General features: G+C 48.8%; 1 protein-coding gene and 1 long non-coding RNA gene across 4 annotated transcripts in view; one reads left to right on the top strand and one right to left on the bottom strand.

Annotated features, from left to right (window-relative positions):
- Window positions 1-18,399, bottom strand: part of SLIT3 (slit guidance ligand 3) — a 595,927-nt gene that overhangs the window by 26,668 nt on the left and 550,860 nt on the right. Inside the window, exons 24-28 of the mRNA XM_055325906.1 lie at window positions 17,484-17,555; window positions 15,620-15,783; window positions 12,697-12,821; window positions 5,901-5,998; window positions 1,930-2,069 (exon numbers count right to left, since the gene is read on the bottom strand). Coding sequence (XP_055181881.1) covers window positions 1,930-2,069; window positions 5,901-5,998; window positions 12,697-12,821; window positions 15,620-15,783; window positions 17,484-17,555 — 599 coding nt within the window. The remainder of the gene's footprint in view (window positions 1-1,929; window positions 2,070-5,900; window positions 5,999-12,696; window positions 12,822-15,619; window positions 15,784-17,483; window positions 17,556-18,399) is intronic.
- The window catches only part of LOC129509985 (uncharacterized), an 80,964-nt gene that overhangs the window by 22,020 nt on the left and 40,545 nt on the right, over window positions 1-18,399 (top strand). For all 3 annotated transcript variants that reach the window (XR_008664457.1, XR_008664455.1, XR_008664456.1), the window contains exon 3: window positions 10,543-10,680. This is a non-coding gene — a long non-coding RNA (uncharacterized LOC129509985). The remainder of the gene's footprint in view (window positions 1-10,542; window positions 10,681-18,399) is intronic.

The raw sequence follows: 18,399 nt of genomic DNA on the forward strand, positions 1-18,399 counted from the left end.
ACCTCTACCCTATCCTCATTTTGCCAGCCTCTCAAGCCCACAGAGGGCACTGTGTTCTCTATAAGCCCTTTCCTCTTCTTTACTTCCTGGAGAGACCCAGAGAGGCAGACAGGTGTCTGTGTGGGACTGGCATTTTCTGGGACAGAGGAAACCATGACATCCCATTCTCAGGTAGAGGTGCCCTTCAGGCAGCTGCAGACACAGGCCATGCTATTCCAACGGGGCAGGAAGCCACCTCAATACTCATCTCCTCAGCCCTGCTTCCACTGCCCATTTGCCCACTGTAAATTCAGTTCATACCCTTCCTTTGCCCCAAAGCCTATTTTGAGTACCTTTGTCTTCTTTTTTTAACTGCTGGGATTTTTACTGTCTGTCTTCTGGGGCTGAGCAGATTCTTCCAGACCAGTGATTTAACCCTGGTGGACTCCTCCTCTCATCTTAGGTAGACCAGATGCCCCGGGAGGGCATACTTTTAGACTTCTTAGTATTGCTAGTAGCTAATTCAGTGGTCTGTATACAGTAGATGCATACTAAGTATTGCCCCTTGCTAACCTAATTCTTGGCTACAGCTCCTCTCTGGCAAGGTGGAAGATAGAGGGGATAAGGAAGTAGGCCTTCAGCAGACTTCCCTGCGCTTTTCTCCAGCATAAAGCCTTCTCTGGGACCCCAGAAGGCTGAGGAGCACAGGGTGATTTTCTCAGTGGGCCTTGGCGCACTCTACCATAGGGCCAAGAGTGTGCCTGGGGCATCCCTGACTCATGGGCTAGGGGTCTGCATAAGGCACAGGATCCTGAGGGGCAATGGGGGCTACTTGGCTTCCTTCTCCAGAGGCCTCAGGACCACTCCCGATCATCGTCTGTGCATTCCCATCTCCTACCTCATTCCTGATGTCAAGCCAGGTGCCAGTAGGGTAGGGTGCAGCAATCTCTGGGGAACACAGTCCTTATTTCCATCCTTGCCTTAGGTTGCTATTTCCTAAAATATGTTTCTTGCAACACAGGATGACTAGGTTGGAGGGAGTTCTGGGGTAGGGTAGAAGGGAAGTTCTGACTTCAAATAAATGTGGGGATTTGCTGGGTTAAATGAAGTTAAACAGCATTCTTTCAAGCAAGAATTGTCAGAACCTCTAATATGCTGCTTTGTGTCAGGTTATTACATACAGTGCTTCCCCAACTTTTTGTTCTTGGAGTCTTTTCCTCAAAGAACTCATGGATTCCATTTTGGAATATGCCACTTCAGGTTGATCCTATAACAAAGGAGGCTATGCTTATACCACTGGGTGGAATTTTGCTTTATAATCTAGTATATTTAGCTGTTCTCATCACGGATAGTTAATATAGGAAATAAAGGTGTTGTGTTTTGGAGGTGGAGGGATAGGATAATTATCTTGAGGAATAACCTGCTGGGAACCTTCCTTGATTCTCCGGCTGGGTTATGATCTTTCTCCAGGCTTACAGGTGTTATTAGTCTGATTCTACTGAATACATGTCTCTCTCCACTTGATGATGAGCTTCTTATGAGAGGCAACTTTGTCTTGGTCATTTTTGTATCCCCAGCTCCTAGCAGAGTGTCCGAAAAGTGTCAATTTCCGGAGAAAGTGGACTAGACCTGAACAAAGCATAAATGTAATGCAAGTGCCTCCCATTAGCCTTAACCACCACTGGGTCTCCAGGGTTCCCAAAGTAGAGGATGGCCATCAGCTAATGGAACAGACAGCTGAAAGCACCCTGGGAACCCATTTCAAAGTAGGGGGGCGGAATGGGAAGGGTGGACAGAGAGGGCCCCCTCATGGGACAGTATGGGTTTTGGGAATTCACAGCTCTGTCCATAGGGAGAGAGGGTGGGGACCCTGAAAGATGCTAAGAAAATGGTATTCTTCAGCACATGACACCTGGCCTGCCACCATGCACAGGTGCCAGGGGACCTTACCTGTGTAGTTAGGAGGGCAGACACACACATAGTTGTTGATCCCGTCCACACAGGTGGCATTGTTCTCACAGTCGTTATCCTCACAATCATCTGGATTGATTTCACATTGCTGTCCCTCAAAGCCTAGAGGGCAGGAGCAGCTTTGGGGATGTGTGGGCGGGGAGAAGGAAAGCCAGGGGTCAAGGAGTAGGGTGGGGTTGGAAGAAAAGTGGCAGAAAAGAAGGTGGTGGGGGGAATATAATTAGTCAAGTTTCTCTCTGGGTGGAGTTCCAAGGCAGCACCTTGTATACCTAAAGCTTGGGGCCTGAGAGATCATTTCATCTAGCCCACTGTCTCCAGGCAATGTTCCATCTCCCCTGGCGCTGCCTGCCCCCGCACCATCCCCCAGCTGGAAGTGGTTTCCTGGATAGAGCTTAAATTCCTCCAGCTGTCTTCCTTTGGCTCTTTGGGTAGTGGTTTATAGACAAAGAGAAAAACAGCATAACATACATCCCCCTTTGAGTGACTTCTACTCAAGGACAGCCCTTCTACCTTGAGCAGGAGTAGGACATGGTGGTCAAGAGCAAGATATGCAGTCAAGTATTGGGAATGAATTCTGGGTCTGCTACTTCATGGCTATTAGACCTTAGGAGAACTCATTAAATTCTGTGTCTCAGTTTCCAAATCTATTGACCGGGGAGTATTATTTCTCCCCAGGGTGGTTGTGGGGAATAATGAGATTATACAAGTAAAAGCTTAGGAGGGGACCTAGCACATAGAAAATGCTCAGAACATGTTAGCTAGCTTCAGTTCTAGATGACCTCCCCACCTGGCCTCCTTAACCTTTCTCAGGGATGCCATTGTTCCCTATATGTACTCCTACTTCTGAGCCCCCTCCAGCTTCTGGAGGATAAGTGGATGGGGTGGGAGGACCCTCTCCTGCCAGCACTGAGGCTCTCTGGTGAGCCTGGCTTAGAACACTGGATCAGCATGATGCATTCCCTTAACTTGTCTCTGGAGTGCTACATCTCTTGGAAGAAAGCCTCAAACCTTCAGCTTGTTCTCTATCCAACCTTGGTCATACTTCAGGACTGGTATGCAAACTAAGCCAGGGAGTGCTGAGCAGATGAGAAGGGGCAAAGGTGGGAGACGAGTATCTGATTAAATTATCTACAGGGATTTCCTCCCTCTACGGCACAGCCACCCCGTCAGGAATCTATCTACACCCCATTCATGAACGTATATGCCGGCTTCAGACCCAGGATTCCTGGCCTTTCTCCATTTTAGAGGCTGCTCTGATTTAGGATTTAGCTAGAAAACTCAACTAATAGGAAGTGGATTTCTAGACTCCTACTTAACCTCCGTTTCTCTACAACCTGAAAACCATGGTACCTTTTCTGCAAAAGGCCAGAGGATTCTTTGGTCTGAGCTCTTGAGGTGGAGCAAAAAATTCCTTTTTTCCATGAGGGACTCTGGGTGTTCATGAAAGGCAATTTCCTCAGAGCCAGACAGAGGGCAGGTTTGCAAAAGTCTGAAGCCACAGTGTTGCCTATTTTCCTGAAGTACTCACCCTGGCTGTCCCCAGAGTTGCAACATTGCATGAAAGTGGAATCTGGATGCCTGGCTGGGGAACAGGTTGCTCATGCAGTGGGCAGAGCACGACAAGGAGACTAACGTCTCCTCTGCCCTCACTGGAAGCCTTGGCAGAGGGTGGCAAGGAGACTCCAAGAGAGCCCAATTAGCTGTGGGGACTAGGACAGGTCATATCTCCTATCTTCGTCTCCTGCCCAGCCAGCTCTGCCAGCCTTTGCTCTTTTTGTGAGCAGATAATGCATCAAGATTGGAAAAGCATCTGATGAAGAGCCGGGTGATACTTCCAGAATTCTGACATGCAAGAGGTGTTATGGGTTGAACTGTGTTCCCTCAAAAAGATATCTTAATCCCCAGCACCTCAGAATGCGACCTTACTTGGAATTAGGGTCATTGGACATGTAACTTAAGATGTAGTTGTGCTGGAGGAGAATGGTCCCCTGGTCCAATAGGACTGCCATCCTTATAAGAAGGTGGTCATGTGGAGACAGAGACACAGGGTGAATGCCACATGATGATGAAGGCAGGGATCATAGTGAGGCAGCTGCAAGTCAGGGAAGGCCAGAGATCACCAACCACTGCCAGGAGCTGGGAAGGGGCAGGGAAGGATCTTCCCCTACAGATTTCAGGGCATGCATGGCCCTGCTGTCACCTTGAGTTTAGATTTCTGGCTTCTGGAAATGTGAGCAAATACATTTCTGTTGTTCCAAGCCACCCCTGTGCCGTACTCTGTTATAGCAGCCCTAAGAAATGGACGCAGGAGGGAATAAGGGAACAAAGCTTCCCTGACAGGTGTCCCTCCCTCTGCCAACTGATCAGGTGCTAACCTACCTAGTGAGGGAGCTTGTTGCTCCTCCTTGGGAGGTCCACACAAACTGCTATCCCCAGTGTGTGGGCCTCATTGCCTTAATCCTCCACCCCGTCTCCCTAATCCTGTAGGTCTGGGCTTCTGGGCTCTTTTCCCTGAAAATTAAATTCTAAAAATATTTCCAGTTTATTTGAATCCCCTCAGCAGCTGAGGGTGGAAACAGTATCCTTCTGCTCACCTGCAGCTCCAGAGATGTAGAGAGATACCCACAAAGAGACGGAGTAGGGGGTGGACACCCAAAGGGAAACAGGGGAAGATAGTTTCCTGCAGGGGGCACTCCTTCCTCTTGCAGACCTCCATCCCTTGGCTGGGTGGGCAGAGCCAGGCTCTTTCTCTGGAGGTGTGTTTCCTGGCTGGGGCCACATGGCCACCTCTGTGAGATTTCTGTGTGGTTTCTTCTCGCCCTTGCTCCCAGCAAGAAGGGTAGGAGTGGGCGGTTTGGCTGACTTCAGGCAGGAAAACAAATCTTGCCTTGAATTTCACTTTTTAAGAGCCAGGGTTTGATGAGGCTGGGTTGGCAGGTGGACACAGGGGCAGGCGGGGTTCCCTGGGGAGAACTGAGAGCCCAGAACCTGATTTCTTTCACAGACCACACAGCAGCCCCTGGCCAGAGTGCCTTTGATCCTTGTTTGCATTCTGAGCTCGGACACATCCATACACAGCTTGGCACTGGGGGTCCCACCTCTACTGCCTGACCTACTCACACTCACTAGGGGTGCTAAAGGAACCAGTTCCCACTGGTTTGCTTTTGCCAGGGCCATGGGCTGGGAAAACTGGGCATCTGAAAGCTACTGGGAAGGGTAGGAAGCAGGAAGGGGGCCTGAGGTTTGGCAGAGGCCTTGAGAGCTCGCCTTTAGAACAGATATGGGAAAAACATAAGTGGTATCTATCCTCTTTTCTTCCTGAGCTCTTAATGCCAAGGAGGAAAGAGGTTGGGGGGAAGACCCAGGAATGAGTGTCAGGATATGTGACCTAGAGCAAATCTGTCTCTGTGCCTCAATTTCCTCATCTGCTAAATGGGACTAGCACCAACTTGTAGTGGGTAGGGTCACTGTGAGGATTTAAATGACGTACTACATGACTAGTTCCTGCCCAGCACATAAAGAACGTGTAGTCAGTGTCACCTGTTATTACGGTTTCCTATCACACAGAAGAGGAGTGGAACTGCCTCTCTGGTGGGGCTTTGAGTCATCATTGCATCCTTCTCTGATTTCAGCCAGCAGCTCTAGCCTCCCTTGCTGTCCTCCTGGCTCTGGAGGCAGATGCCCTGAATTCCCCATACCAATGCTTACCAACTGTGTCACTTCAGGCAAAGGACTACTCCTGCTGGGCCTCAACCTTCTTATTTGTACAGTAGGGACCATGGTAGGTCCCTTATGGGGCAGGAAGAGCCTTGAGAGCATCCACACATGGGCTTGACCCAGTGTGGGCGCACAATAGGCCCTCAGTGAACAGCTATGCTTCTTTAGCCTGCCCCAGGAGTCTGCCCATAAAGCCCCCTGGAGGGAGGAAAGGCCCAAGGGCGAGCTGTTACCTGAACCCATCCTTGTGGCTCTCGCTCAGGTGGCAGGTGCCTCCGTGCTGACAGGGATTCTGGATGCAGGTATTGATGGGTACCGTGCAGTCTTTGCCCTGAGGAGCACAAGAGGGAGAAGAGTCCAGTTAGGCAGGCTTTTGATGGCAGCCTTGACTAGGACGCCCCTTGGAGCTGCCAGCATCCTCTCGGAGGAGGCCGGGCAGATGGCCACAAGGCGGCCTGGGGATGAGTCTGCAGTGTGGCTGGGAGGAAGCCAAAGGGGGTCTTTGGAGTGAGTGAGAACTCAGGAGTTGGGGCCCCAGCTTCACCACTTCCCAGAGTTCACATCCTGTACTCTGAACTACGGGGCAAGAGCATGGGCTCTGAATACTGGAAAACCTGGCTTCCTAGTCCAGCTTCATCTCTTTCTGGGTGGCTGACCATGACCTTGTGTAAGCCTTTGAAGCCCTCCCAGCCTACCTCACAGAGCCGTTGTGAGAATTAAGTGTGCCCTTTCTTATAAGGAAGTGCCCGGAGTGTGTAACACATCCAGCACGTGGTAGGCCCTCTGTGTGTGCTAGCAGATGACCGTATTCTTAGCCACACTGAGGCTTCGACGTGATCCACAACTTGAGCAGCCCGACTAGGGCTGGAGTGTGGCCAGCCGGCCCTGCCCCTCTCAAGTGACAACTCCCCAGAGAGCCATCTTTGATTAGCCTGGAAGTAGGCCCAGTGTTGGTATTTAAAATTCTGATTCTAAAGCTAGGCTGCACCAAGGACCTCTGCGACAGGCAGTTTCGGGTGGGGTGGCGTTCCTCTGGGGCAGGCCCCTCTGAAGGGGATGTCTGAGCTGAGAAGGAGCCAACTGTGCCGTAGGTGGGGAGGAGCATGCCAGGTGGGTAGTGAGGGCGAAAGCACTGAGGAGGGAGGCCAAGGCAGAGACTGTGGATGGAAAGACCCTGTGTCCCAGGGAGCAGCCCAATATGTGGCCCTCTGGCTCCAGCCTCTCCTCTGGGACTGATGCACCAGCACTGCTTCTAAGTCTTGACAAGCGGTCCCTTGGAGGACCTGCCATGTCTGCAGAGGCATCCGTTGCTTTTGTTTCTGGGCTATGGGCTTGGTGTGGGCACCCTGCCGGCGGGGGTGATCACGGGAGCCCTCCCACCGCCACACCACCTGCTTACCATCTGCCTGGGAAAATCCTCTTCCTGCCTCTGCTGCCATCAGTGCCCATGACGGAGTAGGGCTGGGCTCCCTGGCTCGGAGGTCACTGCCGACTGGGCCCACCACTCTCCTCCTGTCTCAAACCCTGAAGCCGCAGGTGCGGTCTCCTTGGCAGGGAGGCACAGCCACGTGTCTGGCTCTCACGGCTCTCCCTGCTAAGGGCCAGTCATGGGTTTTCTCTAGCGGGAGGAAAATGCACTTTGGGGTAGGATCTGGGCTTATCCTAAACCAGAGCAATGCAGGATCCCTTTCAGAGAGTCATTGTGTGCAATGGAAACTGCAATACTCATTCTCAATTTATTGAGCACATTTTCCATTCCAGGCCTCACACTAAGGGTTTTATATTCACGATCACATAGAATGTTCACAACAACCCGATGAGATTGGTATGATAGTTATTACTGCCATTTTCAGATCGGGAAGGCAGCCTTGGAAAGTGAGCTAATATGTCTAAGACTACACAGCAGTAAGTGGAACAGGCGGCAGCTGAAGCCAGACATCCAGTCCAAAGCCCGCACTGGGAACCTCTCTGCTGGGCCACTTATTCTGACCTCTCAAAACATGGTTCCTGAGTTAGCACATCCGGGTCCACACTCTAGTGGACTGCTGTGTGCCTTGAGGGGATTAATAGTTCTCCCTGAGCCTTGTTTTCATTATCTGTAAAATGGGGATAATAGTACCTTCCCTATGGAATAAATGATTAGAAATCATACATATAGAGACGCCTGGGTGGCTCAGTTGGTTAAGCATCTGCCTTTGGCTCAGATCACGATCCCGGGGTCCTGGGATCCAGGCCTGCACACGGCTCCCTGCTCAGTAGGGAGCCTGCTTCTCCCTCTCCCTCTGCTTCTCCCCTCTACTCCCGTTCTCTTTCTCTCTCTCAAATAAATAAAATCTTTAAAAAAAAAAAAGAAACCACATAAATATATTAAAAAGTACCTGGCACGTAATGGAAGCAACATAAGTAAGAGCTACTCAGATGGTGATGATGTCAGGGGTCTGAGGCAGGGCTGAATTTGGGTGATCAAAAGACTTTTCCAGACCTTTGGTTGGTACTAAATTGTTCAGGAGTGCAAGTGTGCATATGTGTCTGAGTGTGTGTTAGGTGGATGAGCCGTGAAAAGCAGGACAAGAGAGCCTTGATCAGGTCAAGGCAGGGCCTTCCTTGTCCCTGGCTGGGCCAGACTGTCTGCTCTGAGGAACTCTCAAGTATCAGGGAATCTAGGTGGGATCTTCCTTGGGGGTGGGATAAGGTGTGAGATGGAGCTGGTGGTTATCTCCTCCAGTCTTTTATGCTGAGCTCAGAAATCCTGGAGGCAGACCCTAGCTTTGATGATGTGCTAATTGGGCCTGGAGGTGGGGATTTCTGTCACTTACATGTCCTTGAGAAACAATCACCATTGTCAATGCCTGGCTAATTAGCTCAATTCAACTCTCTTCAGCCTTATTTTGCTCAGATCTACTAGATTTATGATGCTTCTTGGTGTCCCACCACTGTGTGTGTGTGTGTGTGTGTGTGTGTGTGTGAGAGAGAGAGAGAGAGAGAGAGAGAGAGAGAGAGAGAGAACATAGACATGCCTGGGGCTTCCGGCTTCTTTTAAAAGAGTTTGGGAATAGCTGTCCCCGTTAGAAACCTCTTTCTGGGAGCTGCTCCAGGACCTTGCCACTCAAAGTATGGTCCTCGGGCTAGCAGCACTGGCATTCCCTGAGATCTTGTTAAAAATGCACAAACTTTGACCTGACCTCAGATCTAATGGATCAGAACCTACATTTAAGATCTCCCGGTGGTTCCTGTGCACACTACAGTGTGAGGAGAACAGAGGCACGTGAAGCAAAATGGCTGAAGCAGAATGAACCCAAACATAGATTTTATTTCCACTGGTGTTAGAATTGCGGTAAAATAGTTCTGTGAAGTGTCTACTAAATCCTGGCTCTAAGGTAGTCAAAGTGCAAACATGACCCTTTCAATCCTTGCAGGAGCTCTGCCAGTGAATACGACGCCTTGCATGGAGGCAGGGGGGATGTGAGGCTCAGGGGGAAGTAGTTACCAATGGAGCGCTGAGTGGAAAGACTTTCCTGCCAGAGAGAGGTGGACTCTGGGGTTAGCTCGCATGTTCCCTAGATGTAGGAGCACTGTCAAGTTATCTGATCCTTTTGAACCTTAGTTCCTACATCTACCAAAAGATGATAATAAAACTTATTTCAGAGAATAACTGAGAGTACGAAATCAAGTGATGTGCTTAAACTGTTTCACACAGGCCTGTGGGGCCATGCTTTTTTGGGTAATACTGTGGCTTCACTCAGAGAGTCAATGGAAAAATTGAGACACTGGGAAATAACAAGATGAATGCCAGCACTCTGAGCTTGGTTCTGTGGGTGCTACTGATGGTTGTCAACTTAGCAACTCACCTAGTCACTCTGCTCGTGTGGGCTCCAACCCCAGAAGAAGGGAAAGCAGGGGGAACAAATGCAGGGCAGTGGGTATGATGCAAACCACGATTAAGGGACCCCTTTGGTTCTACCTGCTGCACTTTGAGGTCAGGGAACCAGAGGTGGGGGGGACAGTAGGAACTGTTCCAGGTCACACAGTCAGGTAGGACAAGCTCCAGGGATCCTGCTAGGTGTTCTTTCCACCAGTACACCCTATTTGTCCCTTTTCTGGGGACCCTGACAGGTACCAAATAGCCAGGGACTCATGGTACTTGCCAATGGGCTGTGAATGTGCATGGGTTCAGGAATCAGTTTGTTCTGAGCTCTGAATCCCAATGGACTCACCTACTATCCCAGTGTCTTAAACTGGAAAATGCCTCCTTGGACTTTGATGAGGGGTATGCAAAATAATGGATGTGCCTTATTTAGTATGCTGTTGATATATAGTAGGCATCCAATAAGTGCTGGCTGCTCAGATTCCTGTTGTTGTCATAGTAATCACCAATGTCCCCACCACATGCCTTCCCACCCTCTATCCTCCTCCTCAGTGTATCCCAGACCTCTGTGAGCCCAACGCCTTCCTAAAGGTCAAAATATCTGCTTGGCTTCTTCAACGAGACATTCAAAATCTTATGAGCAATGTCCAAACAGATGGCATTATCCTGTAAGAGCCCTGTGGTTGCACTCTTCGCTCTGATGCTGATGGCCATGCTACTTTCACAGTGCTGTCAAGGGGAGTGGGAGGAAACCTGGGGCTTCCAGCCCAGTTCCACTACTTTCAGACTCAGGCTGATTTTGCAGAGAAGGGACCAAGGCTCAGGATATGAAGTGGTTTACCTTATCTTTCAAATAGGGATGATACCACCCACCTCAAAGGTGATTATAGAACTTAGAGGAGGGAAAAAAATGCAAACGTCCAGCTGAGTGCCTGGCAAACAGTCAATACATAAAAAGTTACACAGGTATGGAATTGGGGATGTGATAAATATACATGTCACCTTTCTAGGGGAGCAACCTATGGTCTCTGACAATCCACAGCATCATGGACTGAGAAACTCTGGTGAAACCAGCAACACACCACCTGGGGCTGAGGGCCCATCCACACCCTGGTTTCAGGGACCAGCATGTAAGGGTGAAATGAAAGGTAAGAACATGCCAGCTTACTGAGCACATCCTCAATGACTCTCCAAGGCACACTGCATGTAGTTACTGTACATGTGATTCTCCCAGCACACCTGTGAGATGGGCCCTGGTTTGTCAATGGGAGGGCTGAGGTGAAACCACTGGCCATCACCGCACAGCTAGTAACGCAGCAAAGCTTGCCCTCTGTGTGATTTCACAGCCTGATTTTCCACCACTGAATTAATACAAGGGAGTTTGAGGACGTAGGCCTAAGTATGCCCCCTTAATTTCTCTACTTCCTCTGCAATGTCTGTGCGTGTGCACACATAGCGTGCATGGGTCTGGGGCGGCTGCTGGGGGTAAGGCTGGCTGGTTGGCTGGCTGCAAAGGGACTCCTTTGGCTCTTCTGTGTCAAGCCCATAGGTGGCACTCAGACACTGTTTGCTGGAGGCACAGCTACAGCTGAAAAGTCACCAGGGAGCCCTGTTCCCCAGCGTGATTTTGCCTCTCAAGCTTGTCTCTGGGGGCAAGAGACCCAGCGATGCCAGCTCCCTCCCACTCTGCCACATACTAGGCATGGGTGTCAGATGGGCTTTGGGGTGGTCCTGGAATTCTTGGCTTGTCCACTCCATTTGGATGGGTGCCCTGGGGAGACTGGAAGTGGGGAAGGTCCTGGGAAAGAGGATTCAGCTGCAGCATTGCTCACCCCAGTGAGACATAGCAAGGGGCTAGGCTATCCAGGGGGAAAAGGCGGGGACTTTGGAATCATATAGCCCTAGGTCCTATCCCAACCCTACTGCTTATGAGCTTTGGGACATTGAATCAAGCTCTTTCAACAGTCTGAGGCCCTGTTTCCACATCTGTAGATGGGAAGTAATGAGCCTTGCTCATAGGGCATGTTTATTTATTTATTTTTCATGTTTATTTTTCTATTTTATTTATAAAATATTTTATTGGGATCCCTGGGTGGCTCAGCGGTTTAGCGCCTGTCTTCGGCCCAGGACGTGATCCTGGAGTCCTGGGATCGAGTCCTACATCGGGCTCCCTGCTTCTCCCTCTGCCTGTGTCTCTGCCTCTCTCTCTCTCTGTGTCTCTCATGAATAAAAAAATAAATAAAATATTTTAAAAAAATATTTTATTTATTTATTTGACAGAGAGAGAACAGAAGAGAGCACAGCAGGGGGAGTAGCAGGCAGAGGGAGAGGGAGAAGCAGGCTCCCTGCAGAACAGGGAGCCCGATGTGGAATTTGATTCCAGGACCCAGGGATCATGACCTGAGCTGAAGGCAGATGCTTACAGACTGAGCCACCCAGGTGCCTACATAGGGTGTGTTTAAAAAGAAAAGGTGAATAAAATGCCAAGCAGAATGCTGGCCATGTAGTCTGTACTCTATAGATGTTATAAGGAGGCAGGATAACATGTTCTAGATAGTGCTGAGTAAGGAGAAAGGAGGCAAAGTTGTTCTGGAATTAGCCTGGATTTCTGGGGAGGACACCCAGGAGAACTGGGATCTCTTATCCCCTTACTGGCCGACCCAAGCCTGTCAACAGTGTATTGGCTTGGCAGCCTGAGGCCTTTCAAAATGCCATCCCTATATCCTTGTCAAACTGGAGTCGGAGCCAGACTCCCAGCACTGGCCATCCCAAGGGCAGAGTTGTGGGGGAGGCAGGGAGCGGCAGTGGAGGGGAGGGTCTGGAAATCCCCATGAAGGGAAGCCAAGATAGTGAGTTCCAGGGATGCCTCTGCTTGGAAGCATTTTAATTTTGAGACTTAACTTCTCCATGTTTAGCAAGGAAAATACAAATACTACATTTCCTCCTTATCTCTGAGTGTCACTGTCAAGCCTATAGGGGTTCTCTGTGTTTTGCATGAATGTGACACAACTGGGCAGCAGGAGTGTTACTGGCAAATACGACACTAGAGGGACCTGTGAAATAGAGTTCTCCAGGCTGCCCTTGGAGAAAGGATGGTCAGCAGGGCACTGTGCCTGTCCCTCCTTGGGAGCCATGAATGGTGCGGGCAAGGCTTCCTATCTTACCTTGTAGCCATAGGGGCAGGTGCAGCGGTATAGCTCCACAGGATCCTGGCTGCAAGTCCCATTGTTCTTGCATGGGCTGGAGAGGCAGGCATTGCACTTGGCCACAATGTTGATGTCCACTGGCCCTGGACAGCAAAACCAGAATGTTGGTAGCAGGTTGCTGTCACCCTCCCTCCCTTCCCCTCCTCTCTGGCCCCTTCTTCAGCCAGCTGCCAGCTCCTCTCCATCTCTAACACACAAGGCAATCGGCCCCTCCCCAGCCAGTACCATCCAGTCTAGCTAGAGTCCCATTAATGCAGCCATTGTCCAGTGAGGGAAAAAATCACAGTGGGACATCATTCAGAAGCACTTCTGCAGTCAAATCAATTACTATAATTAGCCTGATCCGATTTTGGAGCTAATCTACAAACAATGCACCATAATTACAAATCCCTTGTGTATCTTTTTATGTTCCGGGAGCTCTGGGCCCAGCCTCCATTTGGACCTCCCATTCCTCTGCCCCCAAATACCCCTCCCCATGAAATAGTTCATGCTAGGCTAAGGAGGGCATGGTGCCTGGGCCAAAGGTATGCATGGGAAGTCCTCCTTGTGCAACCCTTCAATTGGCAGGAAGAAGGAAGAAGTGACCCTAAAAGACACAGCAGTGGTGTCAATGATGGATGGTAAACTGCTCAGGCACACACTGCCTCTAAGACAGTTCTGACTATGTCCTGTTCTCTTCAGCTGTAAGGGCTGGAGGGGTGAATGTCATGATCCCTGCACAGACTTTTGTTGAGATTGGCCCCAGTGTGAGTCTGACCATTTGTGGGTAGTGTGGCCTGATTGAGAGTCTCTACTGGCTGGCTCAACCCTGGCTTCACATTGGAAAAGGGACACTATCTGTTCTGGTTTGCCAGGGATGGAGGAGATTCCCAGGATGCAGAAATTTCACTGCTAAAACCAGGAAGGCTCCAGCCAAACCATAAATGAGTTGGTTACCTTACTGTAGAACCAGCCAAGGTGATTTTAAATACCCCCAGCATGCCCAGGCTGCACCCCACACCAATTTAATCAAAACCTGGAGTGTGGGGCCCAGGCACCAGTAGAAATCTCCCCAAGTGACTCCAAAACATGCAGCTAAGATTGAGAACCACTGTTTTAGAGTGAGCGGGGCCTCTTTAGCATCAATCAAGTCAGATATGTTGGAAGCAGGAGGAGGAAAATGAAAAATTAGCTTAAACCAATGGATTATTTTCTTGCTTTAAGCAGAAACATGAGACACATGAAGTTTATAGGGTAATCAAAATATATATGTAAATCAAATTCAAGGCTCCAAGAAATGAGCAAAGGACATTAACAGACAGATATATAATACAAATGGAAAGTAAATTTTTGGAAAAAAAAGTTCAGTTTCCCCAATAATCAAAGAAAGATAAAATAGGAGATCCATTTTTTTAAGCCTCTCTAATTAGCAATGAGATGAAATGAGATAAAATGATGCAAAAGTCCCTAAAAAATGCACTCAGATGGTGCTGTTGGGGGCATAAAGTGGTTTACAACCCTTTTTGAAAACCAGTTGGCAATATGTGTGAAGACCTTATAGATAGATGATCACATAGTTTGGCTCAGTCATTTCTGTTCTCTGAGTATTATCTAAAGATGTAATTTTATTTATTTATTTTTAGAGGTGGAGAAGGGAGGGGGAGGGGGTGAGGAAGGCAGAGGGAGAGGGAAAGAGACCCAGGCAGACTCCATGGTAGATGTGGAGCCTGATGCAGAGCTCAATTTCATGATCTTGAGCTGAAATCAAGAGTTGGACACTCAACCAACTGAGCCACCTAGTAGAGAAAGATCTTTATGCATCAGTGGTAAGGAAACAATTGGAAATACCCAGTGAATACTAAAGGTTCAGAACTAGGAACTAGTGAAAGAAGTTATGGCAGAATTTTATAGCCTGGTGGTCAAGGGTGTGTACTCTGGAATCAGGAAGCCCTGGAAGCCTCCCGACTGTGGTCGTGTGTAGTCACTTAACCTTGGTAAGCCTCAGAGTTCTCATTTTAAAAAATAAGGGTAATACTAAAGTCTACCCCATAGAGAGTTGGGGAATTAAATAAATTAATACTTGGAAAGTGAGAATTAAATGCAATAACCCACAAAAAAGTGCTTAACATCATGCCCAGCACAGAAGAACTCAGTAGCGGTTTGTTATTGTAATGATACAGTCAATTAAAATCTCATGTACCAAAAGGTTGCTGTAGTAAAAATGGGAAAATGCTTCTGCTTTAAGGATGGTAGGTAAAGAAATGCAGGTCAGGGATCCCTGGGTGGTGCAGCGGTTTGGCGCCTGCCTTTGGCCCAGGGCGCGATCCTGGAGACCCGGGATCGAATCCCACGTCGGGCTCCCAGTGCATGAAGCCTGCTTCTCCCTCTGCCTATGTCTCTGCCTCCCTCTCTCATTCTGTGTGACTATCATAAATAAATAAAAATTAAAAAAAAAAAAAAAGAAATGCAGGTCAGGGCAGCCCGGGTGGCTCAGCGGTTTAGTGCTGCCTCCAGTCCAGGGCGTGATCCTGGAGACCCTGGATCAAGTCCCACGTCAGGCTCCCTGCATGGAGCCTGCTTCTCCCTCTGCCTGTGTCTCTGCCTCTCTCTCTCTCTGTGTGTGTCTCTTGTGGATAAATAAATAAAATCTTAAAAAAAAAAAAAAAGAAATGCAGGTTAAAGATTCTTCTCTACGCAAAACTATGTAGACAAAGAAGGCAGGGAGGAACATGTAGAGATGCCAGCAGAGGAAAGATGACAAAGCATCTGAGTCCCTCTGTGTGGTCCATGGGAGAGCTGGGACTATGGTTGTAGAAGTCACAATTTTTTGAGATGCTCAGCTCTGACGGCTGTCGGAGACAGAGCAGACCCCCTAGAGGAGCAGGGGAGAGTCAGCCCGTACCTTTGCACTGGAATCGGTGGGTGGGGGTGGTGAGCAGGAGTCTGTCGGCCATGGGCTCAGGGCTACTGCAGCGGGCGATGCCGGGCTCCTTGTACCCCGCCTTCACCCATTCGGACAGCCAGCGCAGACTACAGTCACAGTGGAGTGGATTGGTTCCCAGTGCCCTAGGAGGCAGAGCAAGAAGTCAGGGACCCCTGTTCAGTTTGGCCCATAGGTTCCATGCCCTTAGCTCTCTGGAAAAGTAGAATTTTCAGACACTGGCTAGATCAGGGGTGTCTGACGTGAGGACCAGTGGAGAAGTAGTTTCCACTGGGGCAAAGGCAGTGACTCCAGATTGTACTTCCAACCCCTACAAATGTTTCCACCCCACTGCAGGCCCTCCCACCTCCAAGGTTTTGCTCTCACCTACCCTGCTAAGATTCAATCCTCAACTCAAGCCCAATCCTAGCCTGTCCAGGATGCTTTTGAACCTTTGGCCACCTGATTATCTGGTTCCCTTGCTCTACTGGAGGGTCCACTGAAGGATGTTCTCTGCATAGAAGATTTTGGCACATAGCAACCTAGGGAGTTGCTTCAGATCATGGAAAGGGTTCAGAGCATGCAACCCCTAGATATGCTGCTCTGGCATAGTGATTATTTTGAGCTAAAGGTACTTGAGAAATGGCAGATGCAGGAGGGGCTCTCTGACCTCCCTCTTTCCACCTAAAAGCAAGTCGTAAAGCTTCCTGTGACAAAGATGCCCTCCCTGCACCAAAAAGAGAATATTCTTATCACTAGAGAGGGAGTCAATGCCAAAATGGACTTGTACAGACAAACCTGCTCAAAGAACCCTGATCTTCTAATAGCCCCTCTGCGTATTTCTTAGCCACTGACCCACAGTGGACTGCCCCATCCCAAGGCCCTTTGTCTTGTCCCAATTTATCATTCCTTGTATAAAGAGGTATATAAGCTTTTGGGCCCAATGGCTTCTTCGGGTCTTCATTTTCCATTTGAAGACTCCCATGTACACATAAAAATACCAAATACATTTGTACACATTTCTCCCCTTGCTCTGTGTCAGTCTAATTCTTAGACCAGCCACGGAACCTAAGGGGATAGAAGCCGACTATACCAGTCATCTTAAAAATGCACAGGAGGGGGACAGCATGGGCCAGTGAAGACCTCTGCACAGGGGTGTCCAGAAAGAAAATACAAGAAATTTTGCTATTTTAAAAATCATATCCTTTAGCATTTCTATTTCTTGAATATTTTATAAGGTGCATACATAATGTATCAGTATCACAGGATATGCATGCAATATGAAAACAATTAAATATGCATAGAGTTGGTATACAGACTCAAAAATGGTCACTGGCCATGTAACAGCTAATGCGTATAGACCTTGGTTTCTCCGTGTAAAACGGGGAGGGAGCACCTCAGCAGAGTGGTAGCAACTATGTGCTTTAGAGTCAAGGCAAACCTGGGCTTGAACCAGGGCTCTGCTGCTTACTCGCTGAGAAGCCCTTGGACAAAGTCTTTAGTTCTTCTCAATTTAAGTTTTGCGGTGTATAATAAGGGGATAAATATGCTTTATTGCTGTAAGAAGTAAATGAGATAATTCATCTAAAGTGTTTATCACATAGTAAGAGTTTTATGTTAGTTCTTATTAAACATTTACATTGTTTACATAATTGATGATGCCTCTGACGGCGTTGGAGGCAGAGAACACATGACGTGTACAATGTGAGTACACTGTCCCAGAATGTGCTCTAGGCATCCGGAAAGAGCATATCCTGAAATGTGAACAGTGATGGAGTGGTCTCTGGCACAATAATGATATTCCATCTCAGGTGGGGCCACACCAAGGAGAAGTATGGCTACTTACAGATGGGAAAGAGATGTTAGGTCGCTGAAGGAGCCTTCAGGAACGCTGGAGATATCGTTGCCGTGGAGGGTCCTGAAGCAGAAGCACAGATCGGGGATTAACCCCCCAGTTACAGTTCTGAACTCAGCATGCTCTTGGGGTCCCAGGCTGGCCCAGATGCCCTGCAGTTATGCTCGGAGCCCCACTGCTCTTGGCAGGAGGCGCCTTCTCCTTCTTGACAGGTGTGCGTGCAGCTCAGCAGTGGGGACTTTGGGGGCAGAGGGTTTGGGAAAGAAGAGGATGGAGTTTTGAATCTGACAGGCCTGGGATGGAATGAGAAGCCAGTCCCTTTTAGCTGTGGAACACTGGCTAAGTTAACTTTATTCTTCTGAGCCTCCTGAAACACAGAGAGAGACATCTACCTAATGGAGGCACTAGAGAGATACTGGGAAGAACTGTGTCTAACACCAAGTTCTAGAGCCAGGGTGCCTGCCTTGAAATTCTGACCCTGCCACTTACCGGCTGAGTGACTCTGGCCAAAGTTACTTAGCTCTCTGTGCCTCAGTTTCCTATCATAAAACGGAAATGAAAGTAAAAAAGATTTGTTGTAGAAGGTGGTTGTGGGTGCACTAATCCAAATAAAGTGTAGCATTTTGTATGTGCTAAATAACCATTAATATTTGTGAAAGGGTCCTGAAGAATGGCTGGTACAGATCAATAAATGAGTTCTGTTCATATTCACCTAGAGAAGATTTTGGGGAGATTGAGAAACGTTATTAATCCCAGCTCAGGTGATAGAGAGAGGGGAGCAATCAGGTCCTGGAAAGATTCTGTGGAGCTGGACACTCCTCTTCATGGAGGATTTGCTCTTAGCCATGCACACATATGTATCTGGTGCTTGTGTGCATCTGAGTGCATTTTCTGACAGCATGTCCAA

This window comes from Nyctereutes procyonoides, unplaced genomic scaffold, assembly GCF_905146905.1.
Source record: "Nyctereutes procyonoides isolate TBG_1078 unplaced genomic scaffold, NYPRO_anot_genome, whole genome shotgun sequence".
In the NCBI taxonomy this organism is placed as follows: Eukaryota; Metazoa; Chordata; class Mammalia; order Carnivora; family Canidae; genus Nyctereutes; species Nyctereutes procyonoides.